The following is a 14,379-nucleotide window of genomic DNA, read 5'->3' on the forward strand; positions in this document are numbered from 1 at the left end:
GGAGTGGGTAGTTTGCTTTGTCTGCATTGGAAAGGAAAGGCTTAGGGCAGAGCGAGAGGTTGAATCTGGTGTGTTATCCATGAGTAACCCAGGTACACTTGTTTGGTGTTTTGTTCCCATGCTTCTCTTCTGGCACCTGATCATGTTGTGGAACAGAACACATCTAATAATTGTCAAATGGAGCTTCTTGTACTTTCCCCGAATCAAAAAAAAACCAAACAAAAACCCAACCAACTCAAAAGAGACTGCTCAGGAATTTTTTTTAGCAAGGATACATCACTTGTGTTTTATTACTCTAGAAAGTCTGCAGAAAGGTAACATAGGACAGAATGGAGTTCTGTTGCTTTTCCTTATGGGAATGTCATATGCATGTATAGATATACTCTCTAAAGAGTAGAAAAGTGAAAATCCTTGGACACTGAATATTATTTTGTCTTGGTAGTTGCTAACACTTTGAGGCAGCTATTTTTAAAATTTATTTATTTATCTTAATTGTTTCTGTCCTTTTTTTTAATGTTGATCTTAATTACGCTTGGTTGGGCAGGGAATTTTCTTTATCTTAAACTGTCAGGTTCTCTGTCAGCTTGGCTGTAATGATAAGTTATACAGTATGGAAAGGAGGTTCTGTATGGTCTGTACGCATGTAATTCCTTGTGAAGAACTGTTACATGAGTAAAATGCTGCTATTGTATGGAATGCTGTAATTTGCAGTGTTTCCTGGTACACTTGGATACTTCCACACAAGATAAAACATAAGCATTAAAATGTGAAGTGTGTCATTAAGGATTGGTATTCTCTTGTGGTGTAAATTAGCCCCTTTTCCAAATATGAGTATTTTAAGTACTGTGCTGGTAAAGGAAAAAGAGTTTTGCCAAAGAAGTTTGACTTACACTGCTAGAAAGTAACAAGAGTGATGATACACAGTGGACAAAGTGTTAAGGATGAGTCTTAGCAACTGTAAAAGCTTTTTATATCCTCTTCAGGCCTAGTCCATCCCGTAAAGGTTACAGTAAGACATGTCCTACCCCGGAGTTAGCAAAACAAGGATGGACAAAGGCTCAAGTGCCATGTTACTGGTCACCTTTAGTGTTTTTTTGCCCACATATAATTACCCCTTAATCAGTTTTCTTTTTTCCTGCTCTGTTCAAGTTCCTGCACTGCAGTACTGCAGTGTTCCTAAAGTCCCAGCTGGCCTACTCATCTGCTTCCTTATTTTCTAACAGTATGGGAAAAAAAGGAAACAGGAGGTTACTCCCCTTCTTACCAGTGACTTAGGTAGAGCCTCTGTACTTTCATATCACTCTAACCTCTGCTTAACTTCTGAGTTTGGGAAACCAAATAAAAGATACAGAAACTGTTTTCAACAGGTAGTGTGACTGATACTCCTGCTGTCAGGACTGTATGCAATTGACATGTCCCCGATTAGTAAACTTATGGCATCTGAAAAAAAGCAAGTTCTTAGTGTCAAAGAAAAATGCTTCTAAGGGTTTGAAGATTTGCTGTAATTTTAATCATTCTACCTGTAATTTTAGTCATTCTACCTTTTTTCTTCTTTACTGACATAAATTTAAAAAGAAAGAATACATGTGTCACTTTCTATACAATAAGTGCTTAGAAGCACTAGTGATTTTTTCTCTATTTATGAGAAGAGAAATTCCTCTAATGTTTGGAGCTTAAATCTGCAATTACAGAAATGTGATACTTTCCTCTACATGGTTTGCTCCTTGGAGCATAACAATTGTAGTAGATGTTTTAATTTCAAGCCCTTACCACAAAAGGTCATTAATTTTCAAATATCTTGAACAAAGCAGCAAGCACCTGGGGTTTTTTTGTTTTTGAGGTAGGCCTGGCCTTCTGTCAGGTGATCTGATCTGCTACTGTATCCACAGTTACAGAATAATCCTAAAACTGTCTCAGTGCCTGAAGCGTCAGCTATGATGGGCATTTGTTGAGTTTTTGGTGGGCCTGTTGTTTATTTTTCTGATGAAGGGGTAAAACTGCACATAATCTCATTAGAGCAATGAATAATATTACTCCAAACAGAACATATTTTGCTGCTACAAAAACCAGGAAACTCGGCTACTTGTGACACTACTTCAAAATGTTTGCCTCACTTTATAAAAGCCTGTTTGAGAATTTGCTTAGTTCACTGAAGAAGTGTTGGCTCCTTTTTGTTTTTTTTTGAAAGCTCTTTTGTAAGAAAGGGATTAAACCAAGAGACTGAATGAAAGAAATGGGAGAGGAACGGGTGTCTTAAGGTGTAATCAAGGAGAACTGTGGGAGCCCTGGGAGCTGGCAAAGAGGGAAAGGGGTGATTAGGTGTCATGCTGCAGTGGCTTTCCTCATCCTCTGATCACAGTGCTTCTGGGATAATGCAGCGGCAGAAGTGTGGGAATAACCTCCAAACGAATCCAGCAAGCTTGGTACAAGTACACATGCTACTATGAGATAATTTCTGGGAGACTTTTGGCAGAAAGTAGAAGGGTAGAAGAGAGATGGTGTGATGGTGAAGGTACCTTTCTGTTGGAATGTTTAAATGTGAGATTCCCTTGCTGTTGGGACTCCAGTATGTTCTCACGTGCCAGTGAACATGTTCTCTAGGCTGTGCCACTCGAAGTGCTGAACCAGAGAAGTCCCCTTCGCATCAGCGAAATGTGTTCATCCTCCTGGTGCATATTGAGCCCCTTGTCGCGCTGTACAGGTACGGGCCAGGCCTAGCGAACCGAAATGTCCGAAAGGCCCTGGAAAACCGCCCGGCCCATGAGGTCACAGCGCACAGGAGAGCCCCGGGTCCCTCCCCCGGGCGGGCGGGGCCGGCGCGGCCGAGGCAGCGCGGCCGGAGTGCCGCCTGTCCCTCGGCAGGGCCCCGGCAGGTCGCGGTGCTTCTTACTCTCACCGTCGCTCGCCCCCTGCGGCCGCAGGGAAGGTAGAGCTACCGGCGCTCGGCCGGGTCGGGGGCGCTGACTGCGGCTCCGGGGCGGGGCGGCCCGGGGAGGAGGCGGGTCCCCCTTACCCCGCCTTGGGCTCCCCGCCTCGGCCGCCCTGGCTGTGGCCCCTGCGGCGGGCGGGCATGTCCGCGGCGCAGGTGTCGGAGCAGCGGGGCTGGAGAGCGGCGGAGGAGCCCCGGCGGCCCGAGTCGGGCTCGCCCCGCGGGGAGGAGGCGGCGGAGGAGGGCGGCCGGAGCAGGGAAGCCCTGGCGCCCAAGGAGAACGCGTGGACGCGGCGCAGAGCCCGGCGGGACAGCCCGTCCCCGCCCGCGGGGGCGGACGGGCGGCTCGGACCGCCGGAACCAGGTGCGGCGCCGGGGGTCGTGCGGTGCCTTTATTGAATCGGAATGGTTTTGGTTTTGCTTTTGGTTGCTTTTTGTTTTGTTTTTTTTTTTTTTTTAAGAACGAAAGGCGCGTGTTTGTGGGCAGCGGAGCCGGGCCCGGACGCAGCGCGGCGGGAGCCGGGCCGGGCGCGCTGTGTTTGACATACATGGGCAGAGGAGGGAGGCGGACGGGGCGGGTGGACGCGGGGACCCGGCCAGGGAGAGGGAGCGCCGTGCTGGCTGCGGGTCCTGGGGGTTGCGAATGGTCTGGCGGTGACCTCCGGCCGGCCCCTGGTGCTGGCAGATAGAGCTGGTCACTTACTCGTCTCGTTTTGCCTCTGTTTAGAAATATTGCTTTGCCGCAGCGCATTTTTGCTAATTATATAGCAAGGCCCTCGGAACGATCCGTTACTTGGTTTTGGTTTCCAGAAGATTTGGATTGTGGAGGCTTTAACTGTTGGCAAAAGCAAGCAGTTTGCTTGCTCTCGGGATTCAGCGTGTTTATGTGGAAAGAGCGAGAGTAGCCACGGTATAATTTTCTGGCCTTTAATCACTACATGTAAGATAAAGTTGCTTTATAGGCATCACACTGACTGAACAGGCGTATGGTTTTGTAGAGTTGGTCGTCAAAGACCCGACTTGAAATTGTCAGGCTTATGCTTAGAGTTCCTAGAAGTTAGCAGCTTCTTGGAGTATTGTTCTTGGCTGCAAGTAAACTGCTCACCTCAAAATAAGTATTTCGACCTGTGATTCCTGAGAATTTCAATCTCAGCACTTGTTCCTGAAGAAACCTGACAAACCTTTTTGTGATCTCACACTTTTATCCTTGAGTTAAACACATACTTCTTCACAAACAGAAATATATAATTTATAGTTGGAAGTATACAGGTCAGACAGAGACCACGTTCCAGATCACAAAATCTCTACTTACCTGAGAAGCAAACCTTTTGGCAACATATATACTCATCTTTATCATATTGACTGTTTTGTTTGTGTGTACTGACACACTCGTAAGTACGTATTTATGTGGAGCTTCCACAATCCAGCTTGCTGGGCAGCAGCTTGTGGTCTGGTCCATTCATGAAAGAAGACTTGTCGCTCATGTTATAATAATGAGACATCGGAAGCATTGGGAAAGCTGCTTTTGTTGCATTAGCACCTTATGTTTCACCTCTGTAAAGTTTACTTTTCCATTAAAGATAAAGTGCACAAATAGTTGTTGAAGGAAGGAGAAGGCAGGAGGCAGTGAGTTCATACACTCACATTGTGTAGTTAATTTGTTGATTTTGGAGAACTTCAAGTTATTTTTCTTCCGCTAAAAGTTGTGCTTACCATTTATGAAATTAATATTAAGCTGAGTAGTTGCACTAGAACATACTTTTCAGTGGCCAAGTGTGTAATTGAGCAAATAAGGGAGTCAGTGTTGCTGGTACTGACATCCGTGAAAAACATATACCAGGGTGTGTGTTTTGATTTGACCACCACCGAAAGAACCATGAGGTAAAAGACAAAGCAGCTGATCTTTCCTGGCTGTTTGAAGGAAGGAATTGCCATGTGCTTCCACCTGCAATAAGGGATGTATTTTGAAGTAACTAATTACATGTTGGCAAAGCAAAATCTGTCACACCAGGCCCTTATGAATGTTGTAGTATGGAATTAGTCATGTGAAATAATAAGTAGATGAGCAGAAATACTACTGGGATGGAATGTAAAACTATCCGTAAAGAGGATAATAAAATGTAAAAGAATCTCACATCAAAGCAGTGACTGAATCCTGTTTGACTTGTTGATCCTGGCTTAATTCGTTGAAAGTTTCCTGAGAAATGCACATATGGTATGTTCAGTGATCGTTACACACTTGAGAAAATTGACCCCAGTCTGTCATCTTTGGACTTTCAATTTAGGATGGGATTAGTTTGTAATAGAGGCAAACCTGTTTCTTGTTACTGAAGTAAACTGTACCGCCGCCTGACTCTAGAAGGAAAATGTAATATAAAAGACTTAAAATTTTAGCAGAAGAATTTGGTGTTGTTATTATAACCTGTCATATTTTTGTCTCAGATACATTCGTAGGTTTTAATAGTTATAGTAAACCAAACATCAAATGCAAACATATCTAAATTGTTCATGGGATGTTTGTTACCACAGTGTTCCTGACTAGGCCTCTTGTTAAACTTCTCTTTTAAGCAGAATAATTTTAGAATTATACAGCTACTGTTACATCCTAATTTGCATTTAACTCCTGGAGAAAGTATAAAACTGGTAGTGAAATTAATAGGTTTCTGTCTAATTCAGGAAGAATTGTTTCATTGAAAGGGTTGTTAAGCATTGGAACAGGCTGCTCAGGGAGGTGGTGGAGTGTCAATCCCTGGAAGTGTTCAGGAAATGACTGGTTGTGGCACTTAGTGCCATGGTTTAGCTGACAAGGTGGTATTCAGTCAAAGGTTGGACTTGATGACTTTGAGGTCTTTTCCAACCTTAATAATTCTATGGTTCTAGTCCTGGTGACTGTGGACAGAGGGAGTTAGATTTAGCATAGGCTGTCAAATGATGAAAGATCCTTCTGTGCTGTGCCTTCCTTCCCTTGTCTCCCGTCATAGTGCCCAGCCAATATATTGCAGTAAGTTTTAAGTTCTTCAGGCTGAAACTGTGAATTACCTATCTGCCACATAAATAATTTGCCCAGGATGAAGTTCTTGAAATAATTTTATTTCAAAAGTTCTCCCACTTCTTTGTTTGATGAAACCTCAAGCATTGCCCTTTTTGTAAGGTTGCAGAAGGGGATCTGAATGACAACTTCTCTAGTCTGTGATTTGTGTAGGTGATGTGGGTCTCTAATGACTTACTAGATAATTATTCAAAAATTGTTTGTGAAATTTATGAAAATATTCAGTGCAGCAAAATACTTGTGCTGCTGGAGTGGTTAAAGTGAGTTTGCTTCCTGGTGTGCTTGAATGATGTAGTTAATTAAAATAAGCACAGACTTCATTCCTTTATTTTGTGCTCAGTTTGTCTTTCTTCATTGTGTTTATTTCTGGGCATCAAAGAATACGTTTTATCTGTTTGATATTTTGGTAACAGAACCAGTTCACTGCAGTGCTATTGTATAAATTAATTTGCTTTAGTCTGATAGCAAAACAGGTTGTAAAAGTACAGTTTAGTAAAGATATATGAGTTGCTAGAAATGGCAAGCTTTGGATTAATAAATTTGTAAATTATCTTATTATCAGATTTTTTGAGTGTATCTAAGACAGGTATTCTCATTAGTTCTTATGAATACACTGAATGCTTTAACAGCAGCTTCTAAAAATTATTCCAAGAATTATCAGAAGGTACAACATAAAGTTACCCCAACCCTGAAGGGATTGAAAACATGATCTTTACAAAGCTGCTGTCTGTATTTTAGTTGTATATAACAGCATGTGTGATTTTTGTATGGTAGGTTTTGGTTTTTTTTTTTTTTTTTAAACTGGAGACCTTATGAGACAGAAACCCACCTCTCTGTGCTCTAACATGTGCTCCTTTTAGACTGTGAAACTTTGGTAGAAATTGAGTCAGAAGTTGCAGCTTTCTGTGAAGAAGCCAAGAAAAAAACATGTTGAGAAATGAAATATGAGGAAAATAAATAGTATAGTGGTGAATCAATCGTATATTGTGGATTTTTTTTCCCTATTCCTTGTTGTATTGAAAAACTGACTGGTTTTGAGCAGTGGAAGGATGCAGGTGTCATAACTCATTGCCTTGATTAGATGTTCAAATGGTGTGGAGAAGGTCAATCTTAAGGTAGTTTTTGCTATAAAATGCTAGAACTATTGTAGAACAGGATGTTAGCATAATAACTGGGATTCTTTTATTATTTTTCAGACTCTTGGCTCTAAATCCATGCTCTAGATTTAAATTATTAAATTCTCCAAGGGATTATTTTGCCACATTGGCAATACTTTCACATTTATCTGTTAAAACGGTAGATTTAAGCATAGCTTACCTTGTTTAAAAATGGAATACACTGTCAAGTTTCAAACTGAGCATTGAAAAGAAAATGTTATGCAAGTTAAACAAGCATGTTCCACTTAAGTTTTGAAGAACTGTTTTGCTGGGTGATTTCAGCTGCTCCCTGAAGCACTTCTGGTATTTATGTGATGTTGTTCCTTCACAAAAGGAAGCCCACGTGCAGTCCAAGTAAAAATAAAACTTGGATATTGTCTAGAAAGTCTTACAGCATAAACTGTGCTTGTATCTAAATTAGAATGTGTTCCACCTATTATGAATAGACTTTGCTTTCAGAATAAGTTTGCAATATCATACCTCCCTATTCATCAGGAAAAATTACTTGCTGACAAGTTATTTGCAGAGCTTCAAACCATCCATTCTGAAGTCCTACTACTGTAAGTGTAGTTTGCCTTGTGATCAGTAGTACTTTGGGGGATACATCTTAAGCACAAACTTTACTCCTCTTATCTCTGCACAGCCATCCAGTCTGCTTTTCCTTCTCAATTGTCATTGTCCTAGAGGATTGCTGCAGTTTTGGTGGTTCCAAAATTTATTTTTCATTTTTCAGACCCATCATTCCATGTGTCTTTACATACTGCACTTGGCATGTTTGTACAGCTGCATCTTTCTACAGAAAATACTTTGTATGAGGATGGTCTACTAAGAGACTTGGAAGAACCATAATAAAAATGGCTTTGAAAGCTGATTTCTGTTTTCATGTGGATGGCATCTTTACTGGATGGAGTTCAGTGATTGAAAGGAGATCTTTGGCAATTAAACTGCCTCATCCTTGACTTTATTTAATTTCTCCCACACCCTCAAAACAAAGCAGAAACCCAGGAAGTAAAGTCATTGAAGACAACTGAATTCTTTTATCAACACAGCATGCCACTAGTGAACAGATTCCTTGTAGCATATGACAGAATGAATCATTTTAATACAGTTAGGTTGGAATAGTTAGTGAAATAGTTTATTTGGAAGGACTTATTGAATTCTGCTGGAGCCATGTACTAAAGGTGCCATTTCCGAGTACTCAGCGCTGTTATGTGATGTTGAAACCAAACCTGGAGTGATGTTAAGCACAGAGCTTTTATCTGAACATGGCCTAGAGTAAGTTTTGCCTGAACAGTGGCTTTAGGTTGTTCATGACAACAGAACAGATGTGACCTGGGTAAAACCTTTAAGTGATCAGTTGTTAAGTTCTTTTGCTCTCCCACCCTCCTTTTCTGTTTTTCCTGCCCCTTTATCTTCCCTTTCATGCTTCACACTAAAATCCAACTCCCACGTGATAAGTCCTAGAAAGCCAGCCAGGAAAGATCTGTTCAATTTATTTTTGAGCATGGCTCTTTTGAGAGGACAAGGAACTCTGTGGATTTGTTGTCAGGTAGGGAAGTATAGAGTGTGATGAGATATCAAGCCTTTGAATTCAGAAAGGGCATCATCAACCAGGCAGTGTGTTGCCTAATATTAATTTTCTTTTTGTTTAGTTTGCAAATACATCTTCCAAGTCTTAGATTACTCCATTCAGATAGAAGAGATTCCTTAAAACGAGTTGAGTCTCATTCTACTCTATTCAGATAGCCTCTTCTGTTGCCTGGCGTAATATGTAATATCTAATGACTAAGATAGTGCAGCAACATTGAGTCTTAAATTTTTGAATGCCTTGCTACACCCTAGTGACACACAGAGTAGAAGTTCTGACAGAGCAGCCCTGCAGCAGCAATTTTAAGTAAAAGTGCTGTGAGATGGAAGAAGGGCTTCAGTAAGGTAATTGGGCAGAGATGTGTTTACAGCCATGCTATGGCCAGTCGGTTTACCTGTACAGGTAAGTGGCAGTTCTGTTGGAGAAAATTACAAATTTGTTTGCTGTTCCACCTCCACAGCCGTGTGTCTTGTTTTGTTAAGGGCAATTAGTTTACTCTTGAATGACAAGTGAAAATTAGGATTACACTATCAGTGTATGTTTCTAAAAGCTCTCAGTCTAAAGTTAATTGAGGCTGAATGACACAAAAGAGGCAGTTTGAAGGTGTGTGTTTTGTCTTTGGTTTAAAAAGTAGATCTGTAGAAGAGGCAAATCCTGCTGGTAAATGATGTAGCCAAGGTGAACAGGATTCACTGAGTTCACATCCTGTGAGATGTGCAAGTCGCATATAGTATATACATGAAATATAATTTATATAACTATAAATTGTATTAAAATTTACTGCAGAATATGGAGTATGCATTAGTTTGTGCTTCTAACATTCGCAGTATATTCCAGGAAGCAGGCAGAGAGGCTTTTCAGAGTCACTGAGGCATGAGGGTGGGGTTCCCAGTGTGAAGCTGCGATAAGGAAGATTAGTCACTGGATGTGAAAGAGATGAAGGTTGAGGAGGTGATGTTATCCCTGTATAAAATAATCCAGTCGTGATATTAGTCATGTTCAATGTTTCAAGCTTGTCTTGCAATAAAATACTGAAGAAGTTTCAAGGAATGGTTGTGACCACTTCTGTATGGAAAAACATGCATTGGGATAAGCAGGCCTTAAGAGAAGTTAGGAGATGGTTTCCTCTTAACTGTCAGTTCTAATCTTCAAGAAAAATTGCCAGGTACTAATGGGTTTTCTTCCCCTGAATTCCCAATGCAAAAAGTAGAATGCAATTGAGAAGGGTAGGGAAAAATTGGACAGAATAAGAAAATCAGAGTCATATACAAAAGGGTAATTGCACATGTGTTAAGACATAGACTTTTTTTCCCAATGTAAGTTCCAGATTGTTAGGCCAAATATATTTATCATAAACATATCCATTGTGGAATTTGGGCATTCAAATTTATCAGTCTTAATGTAGTTTTATAGTAATTTTCTCTTTTAATTTTTAATAGCCTTAGTTTGATTTTGAGCTATATGGCTAAACTTTATTTGGCATTTGAGTAATTACTTACAAAAGGAAATTACTCGGAATTTGGGAATATGTAATTGCTTCTGTGGGTTTTTTCATGCATGCTTGCATATGTATAGATTTCATAAATTCTATCTTATAAATATACCTTCTACTAAGAGCTCTTCTTAAATGTGTTTCAGGGGCTTATTGTCTTTGCTACTTAAGTTAAAATACGAGCATTTTGAGATAGTCTTGACCTTATTAGCTGAACAAATGCTTAAATACAGTGTTAGGCGGTATCTTGTACACCTGCTTTTCAAGAGTATTTGCACTTTTTATAAATGTGACTTTTTCAGTGTAATTAGTGACTTTATGGAAATATTCTTTGACTTTGATATGAAGGCCTCAAAAAAACCTTTGGTGTAGTATGATAGATAGTTAAATAGAGTTGTTAACATATACCTTCCTTACTTGTTTAAAGTGCAGTCTAATTCTTCACCTGAAAATATTTTTCTTCCTTTTCAGAACTAAAAAATTCCACTATAGTTATAAAAGCGGCAAAACCCCGGACAAGGAAATGCAGCAAGGTTTGTATTTCTGGCTGTAAATATTCAATATGGTAAATAGCTGATAGTAATGTAATAAAAAGATAGCAAGGTATTTTGAAGTTACAACTGGAAGTGTAACTTTGGTAATAGATAATTTTGAAGACAGAGACAAATAAAAAAAGGAAGGGAAATTTAAAATTAGGAGGGATGCTAAATTGATGTATGTATGAGGAATAAAGAAAAGCACTTTTGTTTAAAAAATTAATAGGATTACATAAAAACGTGAAGGGGCTGCAAAGAAACAGCATCATTTGAGCACAAGTGGTGCTGGATTGGTTTTGGAAATCCTTTTTGCATATTAAGTGATTTGCATCCTTTATGTGCATAAAATTACCATTATGACAACAAGGAAACCCTGAATCTTTTTATTGAAAAATTAAGTTTCTAAAATTTTGTACGGCCACCCCTTTTTAGATTGGTCCTCAAAGGTCTTCCAAAAACTAAAAGCCTTAAGCAGCAGATACCTTTAAATCAAATAGGAAGCTATGTGTAAGAGCACATTTAATCTGACAATTGTTTATGTGTGCTCAAAAGTCATAAGACCTCTTTCAAAATTTGTACATTTGTCTTCTGTTGTATTTCTTGTTTTTTAAAACTGCTACTTCTAACCTTTCTACTCCAAGGGGTAGTCTGGCCATCTGAGTCACAACTCATGTTTTTCATGTGTTAAAAAGGACTAAATCGAGGAAGTAATATAAACTGTTTCTTGTCTTCGCAGGCTGATGATTTTGGTGATATCATGAACTGGCCAACACCAAGCGAAATAGCAAACAATGAAGTGAGTATCCTTTGTTATCTTCAGTGTTATTTTTTTTTAAAGCCATGTCGACTTACCTGTTTAATACTGTTCTCCCCAGAGTGTGCTTTTGGTGTTTTAGGGTTTCAGCAGAAGTTTAGCCAATAATTCAGGATACTGTTGTGTGCTTGATTATCAGCACTGATACTGGAACTTCTAAACCCTTCACAAGCCCATACCATACACTCATTAGTGATGTACCATGGATGTGCAATGTGCCATATTATTTACTCCACTGTTTTAAAACTTTTATTTACCTTTTCTGCTGTTTTCATCTGTTTATGCATAGATGAGAAGGCCTTTGGAGTTGTGAACATGCTACCCTCTCTTATGGCTCAGAATGCTTTGTGCCTATTGTCTTAAGACAGCTTAGTTATCCTATTCCTCTGGTATATTTCCCTCCCTTTTGGATTTTAAGTTAACATCTATTCCATCAAAATATCTTCCTTTCCCTTTATCTCAAGTGATAAATGCATAATATATTTTAGATCTCTTTGATGCTATTTGAAACAAGAAGAGAGCAGAGATTATTTTGAGTGGCGACATTTCACTCTGCTGTAGTTCTGCATCAGCGTCCCTGTGATGCTTTTACTGTTTTCTTAGTGAGGGAAACCAGAATATTTGGGTTCATGGGCTTGGGTTCAGCGTGCATTTTGTAATTGGAAGTGTCCAAATTCATATAGTGTCTGTAAAACAAAATAACCCTTCATTTGTATTTAAACTTAATTGTGTCTAAGGGAAGGCTTTGTGTTCAAATTAAATACAGTGTAGTACAGCGTAGTGCTGCAGCATCTACTGTATGTACTCCAGCAGGTTCAAAGCTGTCTCTACAACATAGGAAAATTCTTTCTCTTTGGCAGAAGCCTCTGCAACACTTCTTTTTGCACGTAAATATTATAGAATGGTTTGGATTGAAAGGAACCTTTAAAGGTCTTCTAGTCCAACCCTTCTGCCATGGACAGGGACATCTTCCACTAGAGCAAGAGGCACGGAGCCCCATCCAACTTGACCTTGAAGGTTTCCTGAGATGGATCATCCACCACCTCTCTGGGCAACCTGTGCCACTGTTTTACCATCCTCATCATGTAAAATTTCTTAGTCTATCTTGTCTGAATCTACTCTCTCTTAGTTTAAAACTATTACTAAACCATTATTCTTGCCCTGTTGCTACAGGCCCTGCTAAAAAGTCTGTCTCCATCTTATAATCCTCCTTTAAATATGGAAAGGCCACAGTAAGGTCTCTTTGAAGCCTTCTCTTCTCCAGGCTGAACAACCCCAGCTCTCAGCTTGTCTTCATTGGTGAGGTGCTTCAGCTCTCTTATCATCTTTGTGGCCTCCTCTGGACTTGCTTCAGCAGGTCCCCATGTCCTTATGTTGGAGATCCCAGAGCTGGATGCAGCACTGCAGGTGGGGTCTCACCAGACTGGAGCAAAAGAGCAGTATCCCTGGCCTTGACCTGCTGCCAAATGCATTTGGTTTCTGGGCTGCAAACACATGTTGCTGGCTCGTGTCCAGCCTCTCATCCACCACCACCCCCAAGTCCTTCTCGGCAGATCTGCTCACATTCCCGTCATGCCCCAGCCTGGATTGATACCAGGGATAAATTAAACTTCCCACTCTTTGCTAAAATGCTGGTCATTTTGCCTTCTTTGAAACCTCTTATTCTGTGGGATCTCTGGGAAGTGATGATCTGCAGTATGCTGGCACTACTTAAAGGCACACAGTTCACAGTAAATGCCATATTCTAATGTGGGAAAAAATAAATCTGTAACCATGCACCTCCACATCCTCTGATCTTTGGTTCATGTTCTGTTTTAGTAGAACAGAATTGTAGGAGTTAAGACCTAATGGCTTATAGTTTACATGAACATTGGGCTGCTGAGATTGTACGGCATCATGGGGATTTCTGATTTACCATTCAGTATTCTGTGAGCACAGCTTTTTAAAGATAATCAGTCTGGAATAGTGGGGACTGATCAGAATATTTCTTTCTTTCCTATGAAATAAATTTTCATGTCTAAAGGATTGAAACATGATTGTTCACTCTAATTTTACATCTTCTGTTAAAAACTTTCTTAGTCTAAAAATTAATTTTACAGTCTTGCCAAATTAGCAGAAGATAAAATTATTTAAAGTGAGACTTTGCAAAACAGTTTTTAAAACTCGTCCTGCTGAAGAGGTTGAGAACAGGTAATAATAAAGGAATTGTAATAGCTAAAGGAAATGTGTGCCTCTTGCTATCAGCTGTACTGTCAGAAATAATTACCTGTGTCTCTTGCAGTGTAAGACTGTAAGTCACAGTAAGAAGTCAACAAATAGAAGAGAAAAGGAGGAGAAATCTGATCAAAAAAGCAATAATGGAATCAAGGACAATCCAGAGGCAAAGCCAGATGGTCTGGCAGATAACACTAGTGAAGATGAAGCTCACACGAACAACCAAAGGAAAAAAGGTCAGTGTGGGCAGGCACTGTGTATAATGCAGTAAGTCACTGTTGATACAGTTACATTGATTCCAGTTGAATGACTTGATGAAACTTTTCATGTTTTGCATTTTCTAGGTGATAACAGAATATTTTCTGCTTTCTACTAGAAAGCTTAAACAAGGCTTCCTTTCTCAGGTTTTGGAGTGTTCTGTTTAGTCAAGTAGGAGTTCTGGGGGAAAAGTAGCTTGTGTCCTGTTGGTGGTCCTTGAAGCTCTGACAATTTCTTGAAGATTTTAGCATGGCTGTACAGTCCATTACTGTCTCTCATATGTTTATTTTCCTAAATAGGTAGCACTATGTTAATTTAACTTTATATATATATGTGTGTGTG

General features: G+C 39.9%; 1 protein-coding gene across 3 annotated transcripts in view; it reads left to right on the forward strand.

The window, feature by feature from the left end:
* The first annotated feature begins 2,778 nt into the window (after nt 1-2,778).
* Nucleotides 2,779-14,379, forward strand: part of LARP1B (La ribonucleoprotein 1B) — a 42,373-nt gene continuing 30,772 nt past the window's right edge. Inside the window, exons 1-4 of one of the 3 annotated variants that reach the window (XM_064651499.1) lie at nt 2,779-3,293; nt 10,687-10,748; nt 11,488-11,547; nt 13,847-14,015. In XM_064651499.1, the coding sequence (XP_064507569.1) occupies nt 3,071-3,293; nt 10,687-10,748; nt 11,488-11,547; nt 13,847-14,015 (514 nt within the window). In that variant the 5' untranslated portion in view covers nt 2,779-3,070. The remainder of the gene's footprint in view (nt 3,294-10,686; nt 10,749-11,487; nt 11,548-13,846; nt 14,016-14,379) is intronic. The other 2 variants (XM_064651498.1, XM_064651497.1) reach the window with 2 other exon arrangements.

This window comes from Pseudopipra pipra, chromosome 4, assembly GCF_036250125.1.
Source record: "Pseudopipra pipra isolate bDixPip1 chromosome 4, bDixPip1.hap1, whole genome shotgun sequence".
In the NCBI taxonomy this organism is placed as follows: domain Eukaryota; kingdom Metazoa; phylum Chordata; class Aves; order Passeriformes; family Pipridae; genus Pseudopipra; species Pseudopipra pipra.